This window comes from Brachyistius frenatus, unplaced genomic scaffold, assembly GCF_029030835.1.
Source record: "Brachyistius frenatus isolate BFR_SWC_R1_liver_20210118 unplaced genomic scaffold, ASM2903083v1 Contig_102, whole genome shotgun sequence".
In the NCBI taxonomy this organism is placed as follows: Eukaryota; Metazoa; Chordata; class Actinopteri; family Embiotocidae; genus Brachyistius; species Brachyistius frenatus.
In genome coordinates, this window is record NW_027210701.1 from 691,868 (window position 1) to 711,933 (window position 20,066).

The following is a 20,066-nucleotide window of genomic DNA, read 5'->3' on the forward strand; positions in this document are numbered from 1 at the left end:
TTTTTAATATATAATTATTGCTCAGGTATGAGACTCGTTAAAAAGCAACAACAACAAAACAAAGCTGTGTAGTGTCTTTCCTCTCCGGAGCCGATGGTCCCTTAAAAAGATCTGCCCAAAAAAAAAAAAAAAAAAAAAAAACCTCCACTTCTAAACAACCACCGATTTACACTGATTCTCCATGACTCCAACTTTCCAGGCAAAACAGAAGAGACATAAACAAATCAAAGTGACGGTTCGTGTTGGGATGAGCTGGTTGAGGATGATAACGAGGGATTATTTCTATTATTTTACGAACACGTTCAAGGATCCGCCTCAAACTTCCGAATATGGCACTTCGAAAAATCTGTTTTAAATCGGTCCGTATTGATGCTGAGAGAGTTACACTCTGTACAATTATATATATGTGTATAAAAAAAAAAAAATTGTTTCGCTGCTTTCATAACATCACGATGATCTAAATCTCACTGTGCAACCGTCATCTAGTAAAAGACCAGCGGGCGTCCTCTGAGACGATCCACTGAAACTCCCCGGCGATCTAAACAAACCGAGCTACTAAGGTCCACCAAGAAAAAAAATACAACGAACGTACAGCAGCTGTTGTTACGGTCGGTCGTCTGCAGATTAAACGACATTGCGTGCCCTGGTTGTCACGGCAACACCTCTGATTTCAAGTCCCCGGTCCGGTCCGGTCCAGTCCACGAGGTCCACCAGCAGACGACAACATAAGACATTTAAATCCAGCTCGGTCCCCCCGCGCACCGCCGTGAGATCCGACCTGAGCCGCGGGTCTAATGGTGGTGACCGACCGACAGAACCAGAGGGATGAGGCAGCCCAGAACCAGAGCTGCCACCTCCACCTTGCTCAGTCCCTTCCCTCCGTTCCCGCCGGAGGGGGCGTGGCTGTGGCCGCCACCGCCGACCTCCGGCAGGACGTGGACGGTGGCCACGTAGAGGAAGGTGCCGGCGGAGAAGAGCATGGCGACGCCGGTGGCGTTGATGTCGGAGAGCGCCTCCTTACTGCTCTGAGAGGAGGACAAACACAAACAAGATGAGAACCGGTTCTGCAAGGCATCATTTACTTTACTTTAATTTATTTCATTTTGAAGTGTAGCACCATCCCAACACACTTCACACACACAACGAAATATCATTTAAAAAGTAGAAATATCGGGGGAAAAAACATATTCTTTCTCCAAAGACGTGATGATGAAAAGGATTCATCGTAACGTTTACGATATATTCTGACTTCCTGAAGTAACTGATGGTGGAGATAAACATTTCCACACAATTTCAATAAAAAAAAAAAAAAAAAAAAAGAAAAGAAAGTCATTATCCATATTTAATCTATAAAATAGAATAATTACCTGACTGAGGCCTAAAAATGTGAGCATGGCGAGGACGGGCGCCGCCAAGGCGAAGACCAGCAGGTGTTTTCGGATGCGGTTCCTCTCGAGGCCGGCGTGCATCAGGAAGGACACGAGGCCGAACGCTGCCGGGGCCTGAAGACGACAGCAGACGCAGAGATCGGATCACATTCACCGCAGCAGCTAACCTGAATTATTTTTCTCACTTATTCACTCTGTCTAAGAAATGTCCTAAAATAGTGAGAACTGCCTTTCGCAATTTCCCCAAAAGTCTTTTTTATGTCAGACAAACTCTAAAACTCAAACATTCAGAGCCTGAATCAAACAAGAAAGGAAAAAGCTGCTGTTCATTTTTGACTTTTTTTACAGAATAAAATTACATAAAATGACAATAAGTAATCAAAACGGATGATTTCCTCGCGTTTCAGCTCTCCTGCTGCTTCAAAAAATATCATTTGTACACACGGTATGTTTCCCACGAAGCTAAACGATCCAAATAGATGTATATAAACATGAATTCACGGTGTTTTATTACCTTATGCAGCATGATGGCTACGAAGACGATGAGCTGAACGCTGGTCTGAGAGGTGGAGGCAGCAGCTCCCAACGCTACGCCATCAGCTGCAGACCGAAGAGACAAAGAGCTCAGCTGCTTCTAATATTAATTAATATCATTAATAAGACAACATTTAAACAAGCAGTTTTATGCTTAATACGAGTTTACTCCGTGTAGTTTAAAGACAGTGTGGTTTATTATTAAAACTACAATGAGGTGTTTACTATAATGGAGGCATAAAACGGACAGAAAAAGACAATGAAATCATTCGATTTCATGATCACTACATCATCACTACACGAGGAGACGCGAGACCAGACGTACCTGCAGCGTGGACCACCAGACCCAGAGTGGTGGTGATCTTTGAGGAGGTGGCTCTCGCCGACTCTGGATCTGAAGCAGACGGAACAAAACAGAAATAAAACGTGACGTGATGCTGACAGAAAAACGTCTCCGCACAGAGAAATGTGTCGCCTCACACGTCGACGGACTTCGTGAACAGTTTGCAGAACATTGGCTGCTCATAAAGATCCCTGCAGATGCGAGCCGTCTGTTTTGCGTGTAACTCTAACACATTTTCTTGCATCTCTTGCAGATGAAAAGCTGCCGTCACTGAGCTCCACGTCCGTCCACCCCCTCCACCCCCCGAATAAGTCCGCTGCTCGTGTTGAACTCTGACCTTCGGTGTTGTGAACGTGGGAGCTGCCGATCTGGTCCACCAGCAGCATGAAGACGAAGCCCAGGACCAGCGACACTCCGATGCAGGCGTGGAGCTGCTCGTGACTGTGCTCGTGTTTCCCGCCGCCGCCACCGCCGCCGCCGCCGCCGCCGAGGACCACCTCAGAGTCGCCCTTCACCTCGGACGCCTCAACGACACCGACCTGGCCGTGGTGTCCGCCTGCGGAGAGGACGGGAGACGGACGGCACGTTAAAGCACATGAAGCGCGGAGACTTTTGAAAATCCACTTAATATGTAAACAATCACAAAACAAACATCTGTTTGTTATGTAACAGAGACGAATGTCTGCTGCTTTATCATCCTCTGAACTTTGCTCTGTTTAAACAGGATTCAAACGGTGGCATGTATGTTTACTATCAGCACGCGTTAAAGAATCTGAAGTGCTGACAAAAATCTAACTACACCAAGAAGCTGACAGGAAATGAGAGACGTGCAGTAAAGATCCTCAAACCAGCCCGGCTGTGATTAAAGTCCGCTCATTCAACATGAAACAGGGAGAAAAAAAAAAGCTGCATAAGAAAAGAAGTTTTATCGTTTCATTATTTGTTAAACTGAAGTGAAATCTGAACAAATCTGTCATTTATTTAGTCGACTGACAGAATTAATCAGTAAAAATATTCAAGTAATTGTTTTGGAAGCCGGAGCTTCTCTGGATCCAGTGTATCCTGTGGGTTGATTTCTCTCCGACATATATTTTTATGATTATTCAATACAACTGTAAACTAAATAGGTGTGTGATTTGGATCTGCTCCAGAGTTTAAAGGCTTCTTCGCTGGCCTTTGTTGCTCCATTTTAATGAAAATCAAATTGGTTGTTTTTCTGTAATCCTGCTGACAAACAAACAAATAAATAAACAAACAAACAGCGATGAAAACAGGTCAAACTAAGACGATGATTGATTTGGTCTTTGCAAAGCTGTGAACAGCATTGCTCCTTTTTTTTGTGTGTGACAACGAAAAGCATCAATTATTCATGTCAGATGTTAGAAGCAGGAAATATTTGATTCGTGTTCACCTTCGAGGATTTCTTCATAGAGCGCGTGGACCCCTTCAGGAATGATGACAGCCAGAGCAGTGCCACAGAGCAGCCCTGCTCCCATCACGGTGATCAGCTTCAGCTTCTCCTGGACACACAAGAGGGGCAACAGAGGCTCAGCTCCACACAGTCCCAGTGGATTTAGTTGATAACATTACAGAGAGGATGATGTGGTGATTAAAAGGCACTAACAGAGAGGGGGGGGGGGGGGACTTTAACTGTCTGCAGTTGAACAGGAAACAGTTCTACAAAGATGTGCAAAACTTACCTCTGAAAAGTTGACTGCCAAAGGTATCGTCCCGGCCACGTAACACCCCACCAGCATCGCCAGAGACAGCAGGCTGATCGAGCTGAAGTCGTCCATGACTGCACTTTTCCTCTTCGGCTAATCTACTAGCTAAAATAAAACCATCAAAACCAACGTCCCAGTGGACTTTTAAAACGGACTTGTATTGGTGTTCGTCGAGTCCAACGACAGCATGCCCCGAAGCGTAATTGTTAGTTTCACAAACGTCCCGTCCTAAGGTCAGTTTGCCTCCCAAACATCCACGTTAACCACTCAAGAGACGCTGCAGCCCTCTGGCCTCGTTAGCTAAGCTAAGCTAACTAGATTCCGTAATCACCCGACTCTGTCTTCACAAATAAACAACCGCGGCTCGTAAAACTTCCCAGTGCAAACATCCGGTACCCCGCATCGTTTCTCCCACACTCTGCTGTCAAAATGAATATTGCAACTTCCCGACCGGGTTCGCGCATAACCAACTAGCTAACGGAACATCCTCTTGTTTGGAACCGACCGAAGTACTTCCGGGTCAGAGTTCAAGCACCCAACCTGCCACGTATCTGCCAGAGTGGACAGGAAGTTATCGCTCTGAATGCTACACCTTGAAATTATTATTATTTTTTTCTTCTTCTAAAGATTTTAAAGACTGAGTTTCTAAAGTCTTCTTTCCTGCTTAAGTAAAACTTCAATATTAAATTATTTTCATTTTAGTTAAAAATTTTTTTTCCAAAAACAAATTATTTTAGCCGAGTCTCTTGTTCATAAGTGCTCCTTCTCTCCGTGGCTGGATGACACGTTCAGATATTTTACTATTACTAATATTGATAATAAACTTCCTTTAATAAAACCATCACAGTTTAGAAGTGAAAAATATTTTTAAACAAGTTGTCAAAAATAAATGTTTATCGCACTAAACATATCAGTATGTAGAAGTTTGATTATTTCAGAGAGGTTTTTGATATGTTGTAATTACACACAAAGTACAGTAGTATTTTTTTGAGTACAAAAATAAAGAATAATGGTACAAGAAAATTAAGAAAGATGGCCAGTATTTTGTAAAAAAAAAAAGCATATTTATTAGTTCACACAACGGAGCAGTGCCTCCACACAACACCAGTAAATCAAGCAGAACGTGTCCAACATACTGGAGAACGGATGGTGAAGAGCAACCGTCTTTTTTCCTCAACAGCATCAAACGAAGAAAAAAAAAGATACAACCGAAGTTTTATCATGCAGAATTGCTTGTGCAAACCTTCTCAGACTTCCCTCTCACAGACACACGCACGCACGCACACACACATACACACGTACAAGGCAGCAGCTCCTTGCTGATGGAATGGAGGGGCGTATGGGCACATGTTCAGTCTGCAGGTCCGGAAAACCGCAGCGCTGAGAGCTTAAGGAGTCAGTCGGAGAGATACGTGGTCTTCATTTCGCCAGTCCGATCTTCTTGGCTTCCGTTTCGTAAATCAACAGCCTCCACATTTTGACTATGAAGACTTCCGCTTCTTCATCCAGAACCTAAAAACAAAACTTCATGTGAAACGGCTCAATAAATCTGTTAAATGACTCCTTTTACCTGTAAAATGTTTAATTATTTACAAGACATGCAGCAGGTTTAATCTGCATCACCTGACATATTAATAAATAACCGAGTCTCCAGCCAATGCTAGCTGCTGTGCGAGACTGCACTCAGGGATATTTTGAGCTAAATGCTAACGTACGTGTTAACGTTAACCACGGTAGATGAAAAAGTTCAGAGACTATCTCTGTTGCACCGTGACGTTACAGCGGTCACAACAACGCGTGGACCTCGGGTGCTGAAAAGACGACACTTGGAGCACTTCCTCGTGAAGCTTACAGCTTCCTCCTTCTCTGTGCACGTCTCGTACAACAGGATCAGAGTCTGAACTTTTGATCCAGCCTCATATTTTGTTATTTACTCCTCACACACACACACACAAAATAACCACATTTAAAACAGACTTTGTGATCCAGAATTCATTTCAACGCACCATAGCAACATCATCCAGAATACCCTGAGGGGTGCTGTGTGCCATCACCTGGATATCAAAGAAAAAAATCAGTTAGCAGTAAGCCAACAACCAAAATCAAAACACAGAACATTGTCTGAAACTTGAGGCCAGTCCGTTTTGGATGGTCAAAGTTTGTTTTTATAAAAACTGACCTTCGAACAGACAAAATCCACCAGAGTGGGCTCCTCCTCTCCGATGTACTCGATGATCTTCTTATTGATCCATGGCCTGATGCGGCGATCCATCAGAGTCTGCAGATAGGAACAATCAGAAGATCAGAAGAACACGAGGCTGATGATGTTCGTGTGTCATCAAAAGAATCACAGTGTGTGCGGTTGTGTTACCGAGTCGACCATGGTCCAGTCCAGAGGGTAGGAGAAGAGCTCGGGCCGAGCCGTGGGGATCTTCTCGATGAGGCTCTTTATGTGCTTGCGTTTCTCCTCCGTGTTGATGTTGCCTTTGGCTCCGGATATTTCGGCCCCATCGAGCCCCAGACTCTTGTCGTCGTCGCCGTAGTCCAGCGGGACCAGTTTCCGTTTGCGCGGCTGCTCGTCGGCCTCCTCGTCGTCGAACTTGTTGAACACACTCTCCACCGTCGCCAGCTTCTTCCTCTTCCCGACGTTCAGCTGACTCGGGCTGTTAGTGGCTCCTGCAGCAGGAAGACGAACAGGAACGTCCGTTTGTTTGGACACAGAGCAGCAGATCCCCGCCCTCCCCTCCCCCCGCAGCCTTTCGCTTCCCCGCTCTACTCACCCAGTTTGAGGCTGAGGCCGATCTTGGGCCGGTGCTCCTCTGGAGGTTGGACCTCCGGCGTGTTCTCTCCCGGAATGATGATGCCGCAAGGAGATTCATTGATGGGAGAGTTTGGAGTCGCGTTCCCGCTGGCGGAGGACACGGAGGGAGCGGTGGTGATTGGTCTCATGATGGGTTTGAGCAGCGGCTTGGCTTCCTGCGAGTCCTCTCCGTCCTGGAAGAATTCCTCCTCTCCTTCCTCCACGTCGTCGTCAGACTGCTGCTGCAGCTGCTGCAGCTGTTGCTGCTGCAGCAGCTGTTGCTGCTGTTGCTGCTGCAGCTGTTGCTGCTGCTGTTGTTGTTGTTGCTGCTGCTGCTGCTGCTGCTGGAGGCCTCGAGGCGTCGGCTCCGTGGGCCTCCCTGATGAGCCTCTCTTCTCCCGACCCCGGTCCCGGTGAGCCTTCTCCTGGATCACCTCCTCCTCGGGTTCCAGTTTGAGGGGGGGCTGTCGTCTCCGCTCCGCCTCCTCCTCCATCTGCAGGTAAACAAGACGAATGAACAACGACAGCAGGGAAACTGGTGACGGTGGTTTCAGATGATGATGATGATCATCATGACGACGACAAATACATCATTCAGACTAACAGATTCACAACGAGATGAGTTGAAACCTGCAGCTTCTCTCAGTAGAACATCTCAGAGACTTGTTTTAACGGATGACTTTTCAGGCCTTTTCACAGCTGGATAAAACATGTAGTGTCTTAAAACATGAATGAGGACAGTGAGAGTCAAACAGCTGCTTAAAAAAAACGAGAAGGTCAAGAACTTGGAGCCGACCATTGGCGCTTCTGCAAACTTGAGACAGGACTTCTCCCCTGTTTTATCAGCTTCTTCCATCCTTTTCCGGAGTGCTTATCCTCTAATAAGCAGGGAAAAAAAAAACACAAACTATCGTGGCTCACGTTCTAAATCTGCCAGCTGGAGACTTGATAAGCCGAGTCGTAGCGACACCGTCAGCTGGTTAGAGTCGACCCGAGACATATTAGTTCACTTGGCTGCAACTTCTCTTGCAAGTTTCATCTCCTTTTGAATCTTTGCTCTTCTCTGGACTTTATGGTGCGTTCATGAGCAACTAGGAAGTGGGAAAGTTCTGTCCTCCGAATGGGAGAAAACACCGTCGAACTGGGAATATCACACTCAGAAAGTGGCCACTTTCTTTGAGAGGGAGGTTTGATGTCACTTAATTTAAGCAGCGTTTAGGGTGAAAGGAAGAACTGTTGGCAACTTGCTTCAAAATCAGCACAAAAGAAGAAGTGTAGAAATGTGCTGTACAGATAATATTGACTTCCTGAGCTCAATGTCTCCTCCGTGTTGGTTTATCCTGATCCTGACGAGGTTGTTTCGCACTTTTCTTTGTTCTCACAGCAGAAATACGTTGTGTTTTCTGGGGTCGGTCATGTTGCGTGTTTGTGAAACTTGGAAGTCAGATTTTCCCAAATGGAAACGTTCCAACTTTCCAGCTGCCTGAACGCACGACTAGAGATCGGACACCAAAAAGAGAGAAAACAGAAAAACTGGAGTTCACTGCTCTAAAACAAAAAATAATCCCCCAAATTGCACCTGGAATAAACGATCTCCTGAGTTTAAAAGAGAGTGTCTGAGGAGAAAGAGGACGGAGGAGGACTGACCCTCTGCAGCTCGGCGTCGGGGTCGGGGTGACCCTCGGCGAGCAGCCTCTGTCGGATCTCCTCCAGCTCCTCCTTCTCCCTCTTCCGGTCCCGCTCGTCCAGCTCCGTCTCCTTCTCTCGGTCACGGAGCCTCTTCTGCAGAGCGCTGCCCCTGAGAGGAAGAACGCAGCGGTGAGTGAGGAGAAAAGAGACGAGCTCATACCTCCAAACATGCTTCACGACCATCACCTGTAGTATTTGGGGTCGTCCCGGTCGTCGTCGTAGTCTTCCAGGAATTCTTTCAGTCTTTTGGCTTCTTTCATCTGATTGTGAACAGAAATATTTTGTGTTTCACCTTCACATTTGTGACACTATAAACGGTCTAAAGCCGGTTTCACCCGGACCGGACTGCGCTCCTGTTTTACCGTTTCCCGACGCCGCTCGTCGTCGCGCTCCGTTTCTTTGCTGTAGTCGCGAGACTTCTTCCTCTCGCGGATCTCCCAGTTTTTCAGGCGCTTTAAGAAGACAAAGAAAAATCGCAGTCACAAACAAACAACAGTCGTGTTTGTGTGCATTTCTCTCAAATCGCATCTAAATCAATCAAATTCATAACAACAGGAGAGATCATAAACATACTTCTTGGTAAGCCGCCTCCTTGTCTCGAAGCCGCCTCTCGAGTCTTCGCCGCTCGTACACGTCCTCCTCATCTTCCTCCAGATCTCGCTTTTTTTCCTCTCTGGTCCGCTCTCTGCAGAAGAAAGAAAGATCACATGAACAATGAAGACTCAAGAACTTCTTGCACTTTTTTGTTTTGTTTCCCTACAAAGAATCACAATCATCATCATATTTTGTAAAGACCGCATCAGAGGTAAGCTGATTAAACCGCACAGTCATTTCAGAGGCCGTATGGTTCTGCTGAATTGTTTTGCATTATCCCAAAAGGTCTTCCTCATGTTCTTCCTCCTTGTTTATGTCAGCAGGGTTGCTTCATTAAAAGCAGAAGCCATGCTGGTAAATGTTAACAATTAATTAACCTCCTACCAGATGTCAAGTCCCAAAGCTGTAGAAGGATGCAGAGTTAAATGTGGACCGACACATACAGTGGTGTGAAAAAGTGTTTGTCTCCTTCCTGATTTCTTTTTTTTTTTGCATGTTTGTCACACTTAAATGTTTCAGATCATCAAACAAATTTAAATATTAGTTAAAGATAACAAGTGAACACAAAATGCAGTTTTTAAATGAAGGTTTTTATTATTAAGGGAGAAAAAAAAAATCAAAACCCACATGGCCTTGTGTGAAAAAGTGTTTGCCCCCTAAACCTAATAACTGGTTGGGCCACCCTTAGCAGCAACAACTGCAATCAAGCGTTTGCGATAACTTGCAATGAGTCTTTTACAGCTGTGGAGGAATTTTGGCCCACTCATCTTTGCAGAGTTGTTGTAATTCAGCCACATTGGAGGGTTTTCCAGCACGAACCGCCTTTTTAAGGTCATGCCACAGCATCTCAATAGGATTCAGGTCAGGACTTTGACTAGGCCACTCCAAAGTCTTCATTTTGTTTTTCTTCAGCCATTCAGAGGTGGACTTGCTGGTGTTTTGGATCATTGTCCTGCTGCAGAACCCAAGTTGGCTTCAGCTTGAGGTCACGAACAGATGGCCGGACATTCTCCTTCAGGACTTTTTGGTAGACAGTAGAATTCATGGTTCCATTTATCACAGCAAGTCTTCCAGGTCCTGAAGCAGCAAAACAGCCCCAGACCATCACACTACCACCACCATATTTTACTGTTGGTATGATGTTCTTTTTCTGAAATGCGGTGTTACTTTTACGCCAGATGTAATGGGACACACACCTTCCAAAAAGTTCAACTTTTGTCTCGTCAGTCCACAGAGTATTTTCCCAAAAGTCTTGAGGATCATCAAGATGTTTTCTGGCAAAAATGAGACGAGCCTTAATGTTCTTTTTGCTCAGCGGTGGTTTTCGTCTTGGAACTCTGCCATGCAGGCCATTTTTGCCAAGTCTCTTTCTTATGGTGGAGTCATGAACACTGACCTTAACTGAGGCAAGTGAGGCCTGCAGTTCTTTGGATGTTGTTGTGGGGTCTTTTGTGACCTCTCGGATGAGTCGTCGCTGCGCTCTCGGGGTAATTTTAGTCGGCCGGCCACTCCCGGGAAGGTTCACCACTGTTCCATGTTTTCTCCATTTGTGGATAATGGCTCTCACTGTGGTTCGCTGGAGTCCCAAAGCTTTAGAAATGGCTTTATAACCTTTTCCAGACTGATAGATCTCAATTACTTTCTTTCTCATTTGTTCCTGAATTTCTTTGGATCTCGGCATGATGTCTAGCTTTTGGGGATCTTTTGGTCAACTTCACTTTGTCAGGCAGGTCCTATTTAAGTGATTTCTTGATTGAAAACAGGTGTGGCAATAATCAGGCCTGGGTGTGGCTAGGTGTGATAAACCACAGTTAAGTTATGTTTTAACAGGAGGGGGCAAACACTTTTTCACACAGGGCCATGTGGGTTTGGATTTCTTTTCTCCCTTAATAATAAAAACCTTCATTTAAAAACTGCATTTTGTGTTTACTTGTGTTATCTTTGACTAATATTTAAATTTGTTTGATGATCTGAAACATTTAAGTGTGACAGACATGCACAAAAATTGGAAATCAGGAAGGGGGCAAACACTTTTTCACACCACTGTATTTGGAAGTTTTATCTAAATAGCAAAAGTGTGCAGCTGCAATCTTCATCCCTTTAGGCCTGTCAGTGTAGTGGTTTATGCGCCAGACCATAATATCCAGTCCCTCCAGGAAATCTTAATCATGCAGTCACAGTAATTAACAAAATCTCTGTAATATTAGCTGGGAATTGTGCAGAAGCTCTGCTGAAAAGAATTACATCATAAAGTCCTCCTTTCAAAATAAAACAGACTTTATCACCAAAACTAAGTGTTTGTTTCCAACCACTGAGGCTCCGCCCCCTCTCCTCTCACCATCAAAACAAACCGCTGCTAGCAAACTGCAACAACAGGAAGTGACGGGGTTTGTGGGAAATGTGGTCTCATGATGGGAATGAGGAATATGTTCAATGACTTTTCTCCACACTTCCAGCTGTAAGAGACTGAACTTTGTTTTAGTGTTGAATGGATGTGATATAAAGCCCCTATTTTGACAGCAGATGAAGTCTTTGTGTTCAATATTAGTCACAGACTGTCTGTTCTGGAAAGATGCGTCACTTTTAGACACTTTTTTATCACTTTGAGCCCCAAAACAGAAAGAAAAACAGAGTACAGGTCAGATATTTCTGTGATGTGGAGCAGGATTATTATCACAGGAAGTCAGTAGATGTTACAGGTAGTTGTTTGATTGAGCTTAAAAATCAAACATTTTTGATCGCAACAATCACAAAACACGCCGAATGTTTAAGGTGAAACTGAGCACCAGGTCTGACACCTCTGACCTCCCACTGACCTCGACCTGCTGCGATCTTCGCTGGCGTCTCGACTCCTCTCGCGCTCCCTCTCCCTCTCACGCTCCTTCGTCCTCTCGCGCTCCCTCTCCCTCTCCCGTTCCCGGTCTCGATCCCGGTCCCTCTCCCGCTCCTTGTCCCTCTCCCTCTCCCTCTCCTTCTCCTTCTCGCGGTCACGGCGCTCCCTCTCGCGTTCCCGCTCCTTGTCCCTCTCCCTCCTCTCCCTCTCCAGCTCCAGACGCTCCTTCTCTTTCTTTCCTTTTTCCTCCTCCAGTTTCTGCAGGAGCCCAACGGGGAGGGGGAAGGGGGGGGAAAGGGGGAGCCCGAGTTACTAGGTGCAAAAAAGAAGATCATCAATCTAAAATACATAAGAAATAAAAACAGGTTACCAGGACATGAAACTGTAAAGTGATGTAGACTCTCTGTGTCATACATGCTCACACACTACCACGGAGACAGGAAGTCTTCCTTGCCCTGCTGCAGGTTTAATGTTCACACTGCTCACTTCAGGGTTTATGAGAAGTTAAAACATCCACTACAAAGAAAGCGCAACACTTTCCAGTTGTAAACGCTGACAGTTGTGCAGAGAGGTCAAATCTCTGCCTGCTCCTCTTCATCTTTTTCACACATAACAGGTCAGCTCATCCTCTGCGCTGACTGGGAGATCCATGATGAGCTCAGATTATACTCTGATGTAATCGGAGGCCGTTCCAATAAAAAACTGCTGCGGGGCAAACAAGGGTTTTCAAATCGATGTCTTTGTGTGCGTGAGCGCAGAAGTGACAGATGTGACACCACTCAGGAGGGGCTACAGGTTAAAATGCATTATGTTTGACATCACGGCCACACGCGTATGCATGAATCTAAAACTGCACTCAGTGCACTCAGTGATAGGATTTGATTGGAAAGAGGCTCCAAACCCACTCAGAGCACTTAACGGTAAAGTATCTGCCGCATCAGCGGTGAAGCTTCGGTTCAGAGAGTTCACCGAGACCTGACTGTACACTCGAGATCACCGCGCTATAACGCTCCGGTTTATTCCTACCTATGAGCGCCAAGTGGATTAAAACAAGACGGAGCTTAACGCGGCAAACAGCCCGACTAAGTCAATTTCATAATCAGCTGCAGCTGTGGTCATCCGAGACGCAGCGAGGCAGCGTCCAGACTGCAGAGCAAGTGATCCCTGCAGCACTGAGGGAGTTCAGCCGAGCGGCAGAGACGACACCATACTGCAGGGAGGCTTGTTTTACAGTCACCAGGATTCCCACTCAAGAGTCAAATTCTCTGATCATAATTTATAAAATTATAATTTCCTGAAATATAAATGAACATTTTTACATGATTTTATTCCCAGCAGTGTGTGAGATTTATTTACTAGTTCACAGCTTTTCCAGGACAAAACAACAAACTGATGAAAATACCTCTTCTTAAATGGACCAGAATGAGTGAATGTGGTCGGGCTGCCTAAAGCTCCTCCTGGGCTGGGCTGCAGCAGAGCAGCGATGGGGGCATATCAAAAATACTGCATGGAAAATATCAAAGTTTGATAAATAGAAACTAAAAATGTAGTACAGGCAACAGAAAAGCCCGCCGTAAAGTCTGTAAAACTGCTGTTGATGTATTAAAACTGTGGGAGAGGGAGCCCTTAGTTACCATGCCAACAGAGGAAAAGCTTTAGGCAGGGCAGCCCGACCACATTCACTGGTCCATCGTGGTCCATTTAAGAAAAATATTTTCATCACTTTGGTGTTTAAAAAAAAAAAAGTGAAGTTTTGTTCTGAAAACGTTGTGAACTAGTAAATAAAGCTCACAAACTACTGGGAATAAAATAATGCAATAATGTTAATTATAGGACATTAAATTCTACTTTTTTATCAGTAAAAGTCAAGAGTTTGACTCAGAGTGGGAATCCTGTTGACTGAAGTGATTGTTGATGAGCTGAAGGAGATAAAACTACTCAGGAAACAAGTTCAGTAACAGCAGATAGAAAAATACTACAGGGAGAATATTTTTATCCCATTTAAAATAAACTCCAGGATGTTCCAGGAAAAATGATCCAATCCTCTGACTTTAATGTCAGGAAGAGACTGTGCATAACTCCAGGATAATTCAGTGGGAACCCTGATTTATATTTTTAGATCATTTTTGCACTAAAAACTCCACAAGAACCACAAGAACAATGACCCTCCTGATTGATTGGTTATTATGAGTAAAATAAATATCCATATTTCCATCTGGAACATTTGCCTACATTCTCACTGGATGACAAAAAAAAATTAAAAAAATTCTACAGACCGTAGTGGCGCTACAGGTGTGAGACTTACAGGTGCCGGACTATGGTTTCAGCACTTCTCTGCCACTACACATCCTACAGGCTACGAGTGGGAGGAAAAGCAGGTCGAGTCAAAGAAACGTCCAAATGACACCTGTGGATCACTTTTATCTGATTAATGTCCGTCCACACACATGACACCAACATCAACAAAGAAATGAGTGAAGCAGTCTTACCTGTCGGTCATCTTCTGGCGTCTCTCCGACCCAAATATATAAAAACCCTTTCACAGTCAGACCCACAGTTCAAACAGCCTCCTGTCAGAGCTGCTAGTCAGAGCTGCTCATCTTTAAATGGTTTACAGTGTGTGAAGAGAGAAGTGTTGGAAATGTAGGTCTGACAGCTAAACACAAAATAAAAAGTAGGAAAGGATGAAGAGTGGAGTTAAACGCTGTGATTTCACTAGAACATCGACACCATGTTAGCATCTTTACCTCCAGTCCAAACGGACGTCTTTCACATTTTCCAAACTGTCAATTAAATAACGGACCAACCTACAACTTACCTCTTTTTTATGAGAATTATTTAGTGGCTAGTTTGAAATATACTCCTTAGAAAAACAAGTAAATCAGCATTTCACATGCTGTCACGGTTGAATGAAAACTATTGGAAGTTGTTTAACACGCCACATTTGACAGATTTTGATAAATGATTCATACACGCTACCCTCTCATACTGCACATTTAACCTATTTCCTTGTTCTCTGTGTTTAATCAAAGGGGGCGGAGTCACAATGACAGAAGACAGAAGAAGGAAAAGTTTGAAAATAAAGGAGACACAGATGTGCACTAACCTCGTGAGTCTTCAGACGTCAGCGTGCTGTGGGGGGGCGCTCCCTGCTTTAACACTACAGGCTGCAGTTCAAACTACTGCAGTGGTTAGGCTCAGTCAGTCTCTGTGTTCTGCACACACAACTTAATACCTGAGGGCCTGCAGAGGTTCACTGAGCTCCAACACAGTACACTTAGAAAACCACTGGCTGTTCGCCCGTCCCAGTTTATATCCCCACTTTGTCCACGTGTGAATAAACGGAGAGCCAGCTGCCCCCCTGCAGACCCTCCAGCAGGAAGCGCCCGGCATGAGTAGAGAAGAAATAAAAGCTCATACTTACATCCTATCCTCGCAACTTTTTCCAAAGCTGAGAGTCTGAGATTCATCTTGCTCTAGTCACCAAATGAACTCTACCATATTGGTGGGGTTTAATCAATAGATTAGCTTTAGTTGGAATTTAACATCGTGTCCATGCACCCTGTGAGATCAGTTTAGCTTCTGCAGAGTCTCAAATCAGTCTGGAAACACTGACAGAGCGAACCATGAATATTCAACATCTTTAATATCATATAATATCTTTAAATCAACATCAACTGCTTTACTGATTGAAGTTATTTAATGTTTAACTGACTTCAGGAGGGGTTATCTCCATATTTTATCTAAGCTGCAGATCCATTTGTTGAGGATTTCTTCCTGAAAAACTAACGTACAGAGTGACAGCAGCAGTTTGATACGTTACCTTGTGTGTGTCGCGGAATTTACTGATCTCTCTGGAAATCAGGTCTCTCTTGTCGTCCTCCATCTCCATAGCGTTGATATCCTCCTTACGCGAAGGGGAGAAAGAAAGACAGGAAACAAAAAAAAACACACTAAGTACTCAGAGCTTATGAGAAATGATCCGAACACACAGAAGAAGAAAAACACTCACCTCCTCTTTCTTCTCTTTGCGCTTCTTGTTGCGAGGCTGACTGTCAGGATCCTGCGACGGAGCATTCAGCTCACTAGCATACTCTCGGATGAGGACGTCTATCGCCCCCTTCACCACCTGGTCCCGCCGCAGGGTTTCTTCATCCAGCACGTCCTCCTCATCTTCGTTTTGGGACCCGCCACTGGTTCCCTGTACGTTCACACCAGACACAAATTTATAAATCCGATTACAGAATACCAGAAATATTCCACGTTTCGCTCCTGAGCTGAGCAGCGTACCCCGTTGGCGCTCCTCTTCTTGGCCTTCCACTCGTCCAGCTGGGCCTTCGTCTTGGCATCGACCTTCACCAGCAGCTTCTTGTCACCGAGCAGCAACTCGTGCAGAAGTCTGAGGGCTCGCAGCGTCGATTCAGGTTCTTTATACTCACAGAAACCGAAAGCTTCCAGGAGTCGAGAGCAGACATAAAGTTAGTTTTACGTGTTTGAACTCAAAGAAAAATACCTGAAAACTGCAGTAAAATCTGAACAATGAGCAAAAACTTAAGTTATGAACATGGAGAAAAAGGCTAAATACTATTTAGCAGAATTAAAATAACTTTGCAGCGGTGTTGTTTAAATGTGACACCTTACCTTGAAGTTTCCCAGAAGCACCTTGGACCCTTTTCCAGCTGAGAACAATTCCACATTTCTGTGTTGAAAGAGGACAGAAAGATGTTAAAGATGAATCAATGATCACACCTGCACACCGTCTCCCTGCAACATTCAAAGCCAACTGTTGGACTCGTTTTGTTCCTTATTTCAACTCACGGCTAGAAGCTGTCTGACTAACATGTCGGACGCCTTCTCAGAGATGTTCCCTACGAACACGGTGGTGGTGGGACCGCCATCATCCATGTCCTTGGCTCTGATGCTGGGCTCCTTCTTCAGAGTCATCGGCTTCTGTGCTAAAGTCACAGCGGTCGGGACCAGAACCTGCAGCACAAATTTTAGGTATTGAACCGTCACAACAAATCCCTGCATTTTATCAGAACAGATGATGCTTCAGTCGTCATGCAGCAGGAAGTCCTGTTTCAAACTCACTGTGGGCGCGGGGGTCACGACACCCATGTGAACCGGGATCATGGGAGTACCTGAAAAGGAAAAAAACAACCATGTGGGAAGTCATACAGACACAGACACTGATGTTATCATGATTAGTCTGTGTTTGAATATCCTGTTCCTTTATATGTGTTTTTATGTGAAACACTGCATATCATTTTCTTGCTGTAAAAACACTTTGAGCTGCAATTCTTGTAGGAAAGGTGCTATAAAAAATAAAGTGTATTAACATAATTATTGCAAATTAGCTGAAGGCTATGAATGCTGTGGTCAATGCAACATACTTGTCTAAAAAAAAAAAAAAAAACATTAAGTAAATAAATTATAGTCATTCATACCCCTCCTGTCCAGTGAAAATCTCCACATTTGGTGCATTTAAAATTTGATTTGTTTTTATGATAAACTGGAGGATTAAATCTTACTTAACGACCTGAGGAAATCTGAATAAACTATTTAGTCTGGTATCACATGGAAATCATCACATGGTTGTTTTTATGAGCTTGTTGACATTTTAAAGGTCATACAGAACAGAAATTATAAAACATATAATGCACTAATAGAATATGATGCATTATTGTAGATTAAACTAACTAAGAGGACATCTAGAAGTTCAAATCAGCACAACATGAAATAACTACAGCAGTAATATGAATCAAAAAACATCCTATTTAACAGTAAAGCACTGACAGCAAGTATTTACATTTTGTTGAAAATACTTTCATACTTTTACTTCAGGTTTTGAATGCAGACTTCCAGTCTGATTTCAGTACTTTTATTAAAGTAAAGGACTTGAATACTGATTATCACCCAAATCTTTCCTGAAGGGTCATGACCAGAGACTAACCCACGCTGGACACCGGTTCCAGGTACAGATGTGACCGTTATTAGCATATTGACCCATTTTGTGGTTTGTTTCCTGAGAGTAACCTTTCCTACGATCATTTTCAGAGATAATAAGCAGTGTTTCAGTCCGACAGCAAATCAAAATGACTTTCAAACTAACAGAGTTGTTGACATTCAACTGTGCCTTCAGGTATTATGACCTCCAGGCTGCCTCACAAACACACACTATTGTCTCTGCCGACGCGCCCACCGGGCTGCTGAGTACCTGGGGGGACAGCCGAGGCGAAGCCGCCGAACTGTGGAGGGGGGATGCGGGGAGGTAGCTGCGGGATGCCGATCTGCTGGCGGTTGAGCGGAGGAGGGTACGACATCCTGAAGAACACCGAGACCTGGAGAGGAGAAAAGGGTGCTTAAAACGACACCAAAAGAGGCACAGTTTACGAGTTTAGACACGGCTGGATATAGTAAGCGAGTCCATCATAGTGTTGTTGTTTAACAGAGGCAGCACACCGGTCAGCTAACGTGTTTAAATCAGGAAGTGGGACAGAAGTTAGCAACGTTCATTAGCTAAATTAGCTAAAGCTAGCTAACGTTTACTCTGTGGCCTTGCTAGTTGACATTAGCAGCAGCGGTCAGGCTAATGTTTACTCACCTGCAGTCAAGTGAGAAATAAAAACCAGTGCCTGACAATACTAAGAGTTATCCAGATAAAAGCCCATTAAATACAGTGGACAGAAAAACGTAACGATTATAATGATCACCGGCGGGCAACAAGGCTCCCTATGGATACAAATAACTGGACCTATTCTTTTCGCAATGAATCATGGGATAGCACTGCTCTATTCGGTCTTTAAAGCCCTAAATTTGGGCTTTCAGGCAAGAACCCGCGCCTCATTGTGGGCACTTTCTGCCCTCAGTTTGTCTCCTAGGTGGACAAATCCTATCGGTTTTTGAGCCGAACCAAATCATCTTTGTAGGACTGAAAGAGGGCAAAATGTCCTCTTTAATCCATGTTTTTAATCACTGAGGAGAATATATTGAGGAAAAAGGAGGGATAAATACATTTTAAGGTTAAAAAAATAACCTTAAATTTAAAAATAAATACCAATGATAGATAGATAGATAGATAGATAGATAGATAGATAGATAGATAGATAGATAGATAGATAGATAGATAGATAGATAGATAGATAGATATACTTTATTGATCTCACAAGGGTACACTTTTTTCGTTACAGCAGCATGCAAAAGCATTGTCAGGTAACAGTAGAATAACAAAACAATAGCGTATTTATTGTTACAAAAGAGGACCGAGCTGAGTCTATCATAATGGAATAAATTAAAACGAATGACTTTCTCGAAGGTGTTTAAATACACAGTATGCCTTGGAGATATGCAAAAAAAAACCAGCCATATCCAGTTTTTAGATGCAGAGATGCAGGTTAGTGCACGTGTAGAGGAAGAAGTTTTGCCTGACAAGATACACTCAGGGTTTGGAGAGCCCGCTATTACCCAGCAAATTCTATTTTCTCTTCATTTTCAGACGCTTGGTGGCGCCAAATGTCTTTATGTTGTAACGAAATGACCCCCAGATGTGTCCAGACTGCACGACAATTACGTCAGGAAAAAAAAAAACTATTTTATGCTCTATAAATGTGGGTTAACAGCCAATGTTATGTGTCTGATTAGTCTATTTAATGTAGGTTTAAAAATCATCTTTAGAATAAACCTAAAATAATCACATAAAATAGATAGATAGATAGATAGATAGATAGATAGATAGATAGATAGATAGATAGATAGATAGATAGATAGATAGATAGATAGATAGATAGATAGATAGATAGATAGATAGATAGATAGATAGATAGATAGAGTGCCTTGCAAAAGTATTGGCCCCCCTTGGCGTTTTTCCTATTTTGTTGCCTTACAACTTGGAATTAAAATTGATCTTTATTTGGATTTCATGTAATGGACATACACAAAATAGTCCAAATTGGTGAAGTGAAATGAAAAAAATAACTTGTTTCAAAAAAAATTCTAAAAAATAAATAACGGAAAAGTGGTGCGTGCATATGTATTCACCCCCTTTGCTATTAAGCCTCTAAATAAGATCTGGTGTAACCAATTACCTTCGGAAGTCACGTACTTAGTTAAATAAAGTCCACCTGTGTGCAATCTAAGTGTCACATGATCTCAGTATATATAT

At 43.8% G+C, this 20,066-nt stretch overlaps 2 protein-coding genes across 4 annotated transcripts; both read right to left on the bottom strand.

The window, feature by feature from the left end:
• Positions 1–4,493, bottom strand: slc39a9 (solute carrier family 39 member 9). The gene is made up of 7 exons (XM_069711667.1): positions 3,966–4,493; positions 3,677–3,785; positions 2,603–2,821; positions 2,248–2,316; positions 1,903–1,988; positions 1,368–1,502; positions 1–1,025 (listed from the first exon to the last, which is right to left on the bottom strand). The coding sequence occupies exons 1-7, from the start codon at positions 4,059–4,061 to the stop codon at positions 792–794; spliced, it is 948 nt and encodes a 315-aa protein (XP_069567768.1). The 5' UTR covers positions 4,062–4,493; the 3' UTR covers positions 1–791.
• Positions 4,494–5,038: 545 nt separating this feature from the next.
• Positions 5,039–18,676, bottom strand: rbm25a (RNA binding motif protein 25a). 3 transcript variants are annotated; one of them, XM_069711543.1, is made up of 18 exons: positions 18,510–18,676; positions 18,123–18,266; positions 16,997–17,046; positions 16,724–16,888; positions 16,547–16,604; positions 16,196–16,356; positions 15,918–16,106; positions 15,729–15,812; positions 11,889–12,163; positions 9,052–9,163; positions 8,841–8,930; positions 8,665–8,738; positions 8,437–8,587; positions 6,770–7,283; positions 6,361–6,665; positions 6,169–6,267; positions 5,996–6,043; positions 5,039–5,501 (listed from the first exon to the last, which is right to left on the bottom strand). In XM_069711543.1, the coding sequence occupies exons 2-18, from the start codon at positions 18,226–18,228 to the stop codon at positions 5,409–5,411; spliced, it is 2,574 nt and encodes an 857-aa protein (XP_069567644.1). In that variant the 5' UTR covers positions 18,229–18,266; positions 18,510–18,676; the 3' UTR covers positions 5,039–5,408. The 3 variants fall into 3 exon arrangements, with proteins under 3 accessions (XP_069567644.1, XP_069567645.1, XP_069567643.1); XM_069711544.1 differs by having other exon boundaries at positions 15,729–15,809; positions 18,123–18,246; positions 18,510–18,675; XM_069711542.1 differs by having other exon boundaries at positions 18,123–18,246; positions 18,510–18,675.
• Between the last annotated feature and the right edge of the window lie 1,390 nt (positions 18,677–20,066).

Coding starts and splice junctions, on each gene's coding strand:
- slc39a9 (XM_069711667.1), bottom strand. CDS start 4,061: ATGGACGACTTCAGCTCGATCAGCCTGCTGTCTCTGGCGATGCTGGTG. Junction 2,822..3,676: donor CTATGAAGAAATCCTCGAAG/GTGAACACGAAT, acceptor TCCTCTCCGCAG/GCGGACACCACGGCCAGGTC. Junction 1,503..1,902: donor TAGCCATCATGCTGCATAAG/GTAATAAAACAC, acceptor TGTCGTCTTCAG/GCCCCGGCAGCGTTCGGCCT.
- rbm25a (XM_069711543.1), bottom strand. CDS start 18,228: ATGTCGTACCCTCCTCCGCTCAACCGCCAGCAGATCGGCATCCCGCAG. Junction 12,164..15,728: donor AATTCCGCGACACACACAAG/GTAACGTATCAA, acceptor GGGCTCCTGCAG/AAACTGGAGGAGGAAAAAGG. Junction 8,931..9,051: donor AGGAGGCGGCTTACCAAGAA/GTATGTTTATGA, acceptor GTCTTCTTAAAG/CGCCTGAAAAACTGGGAGAT.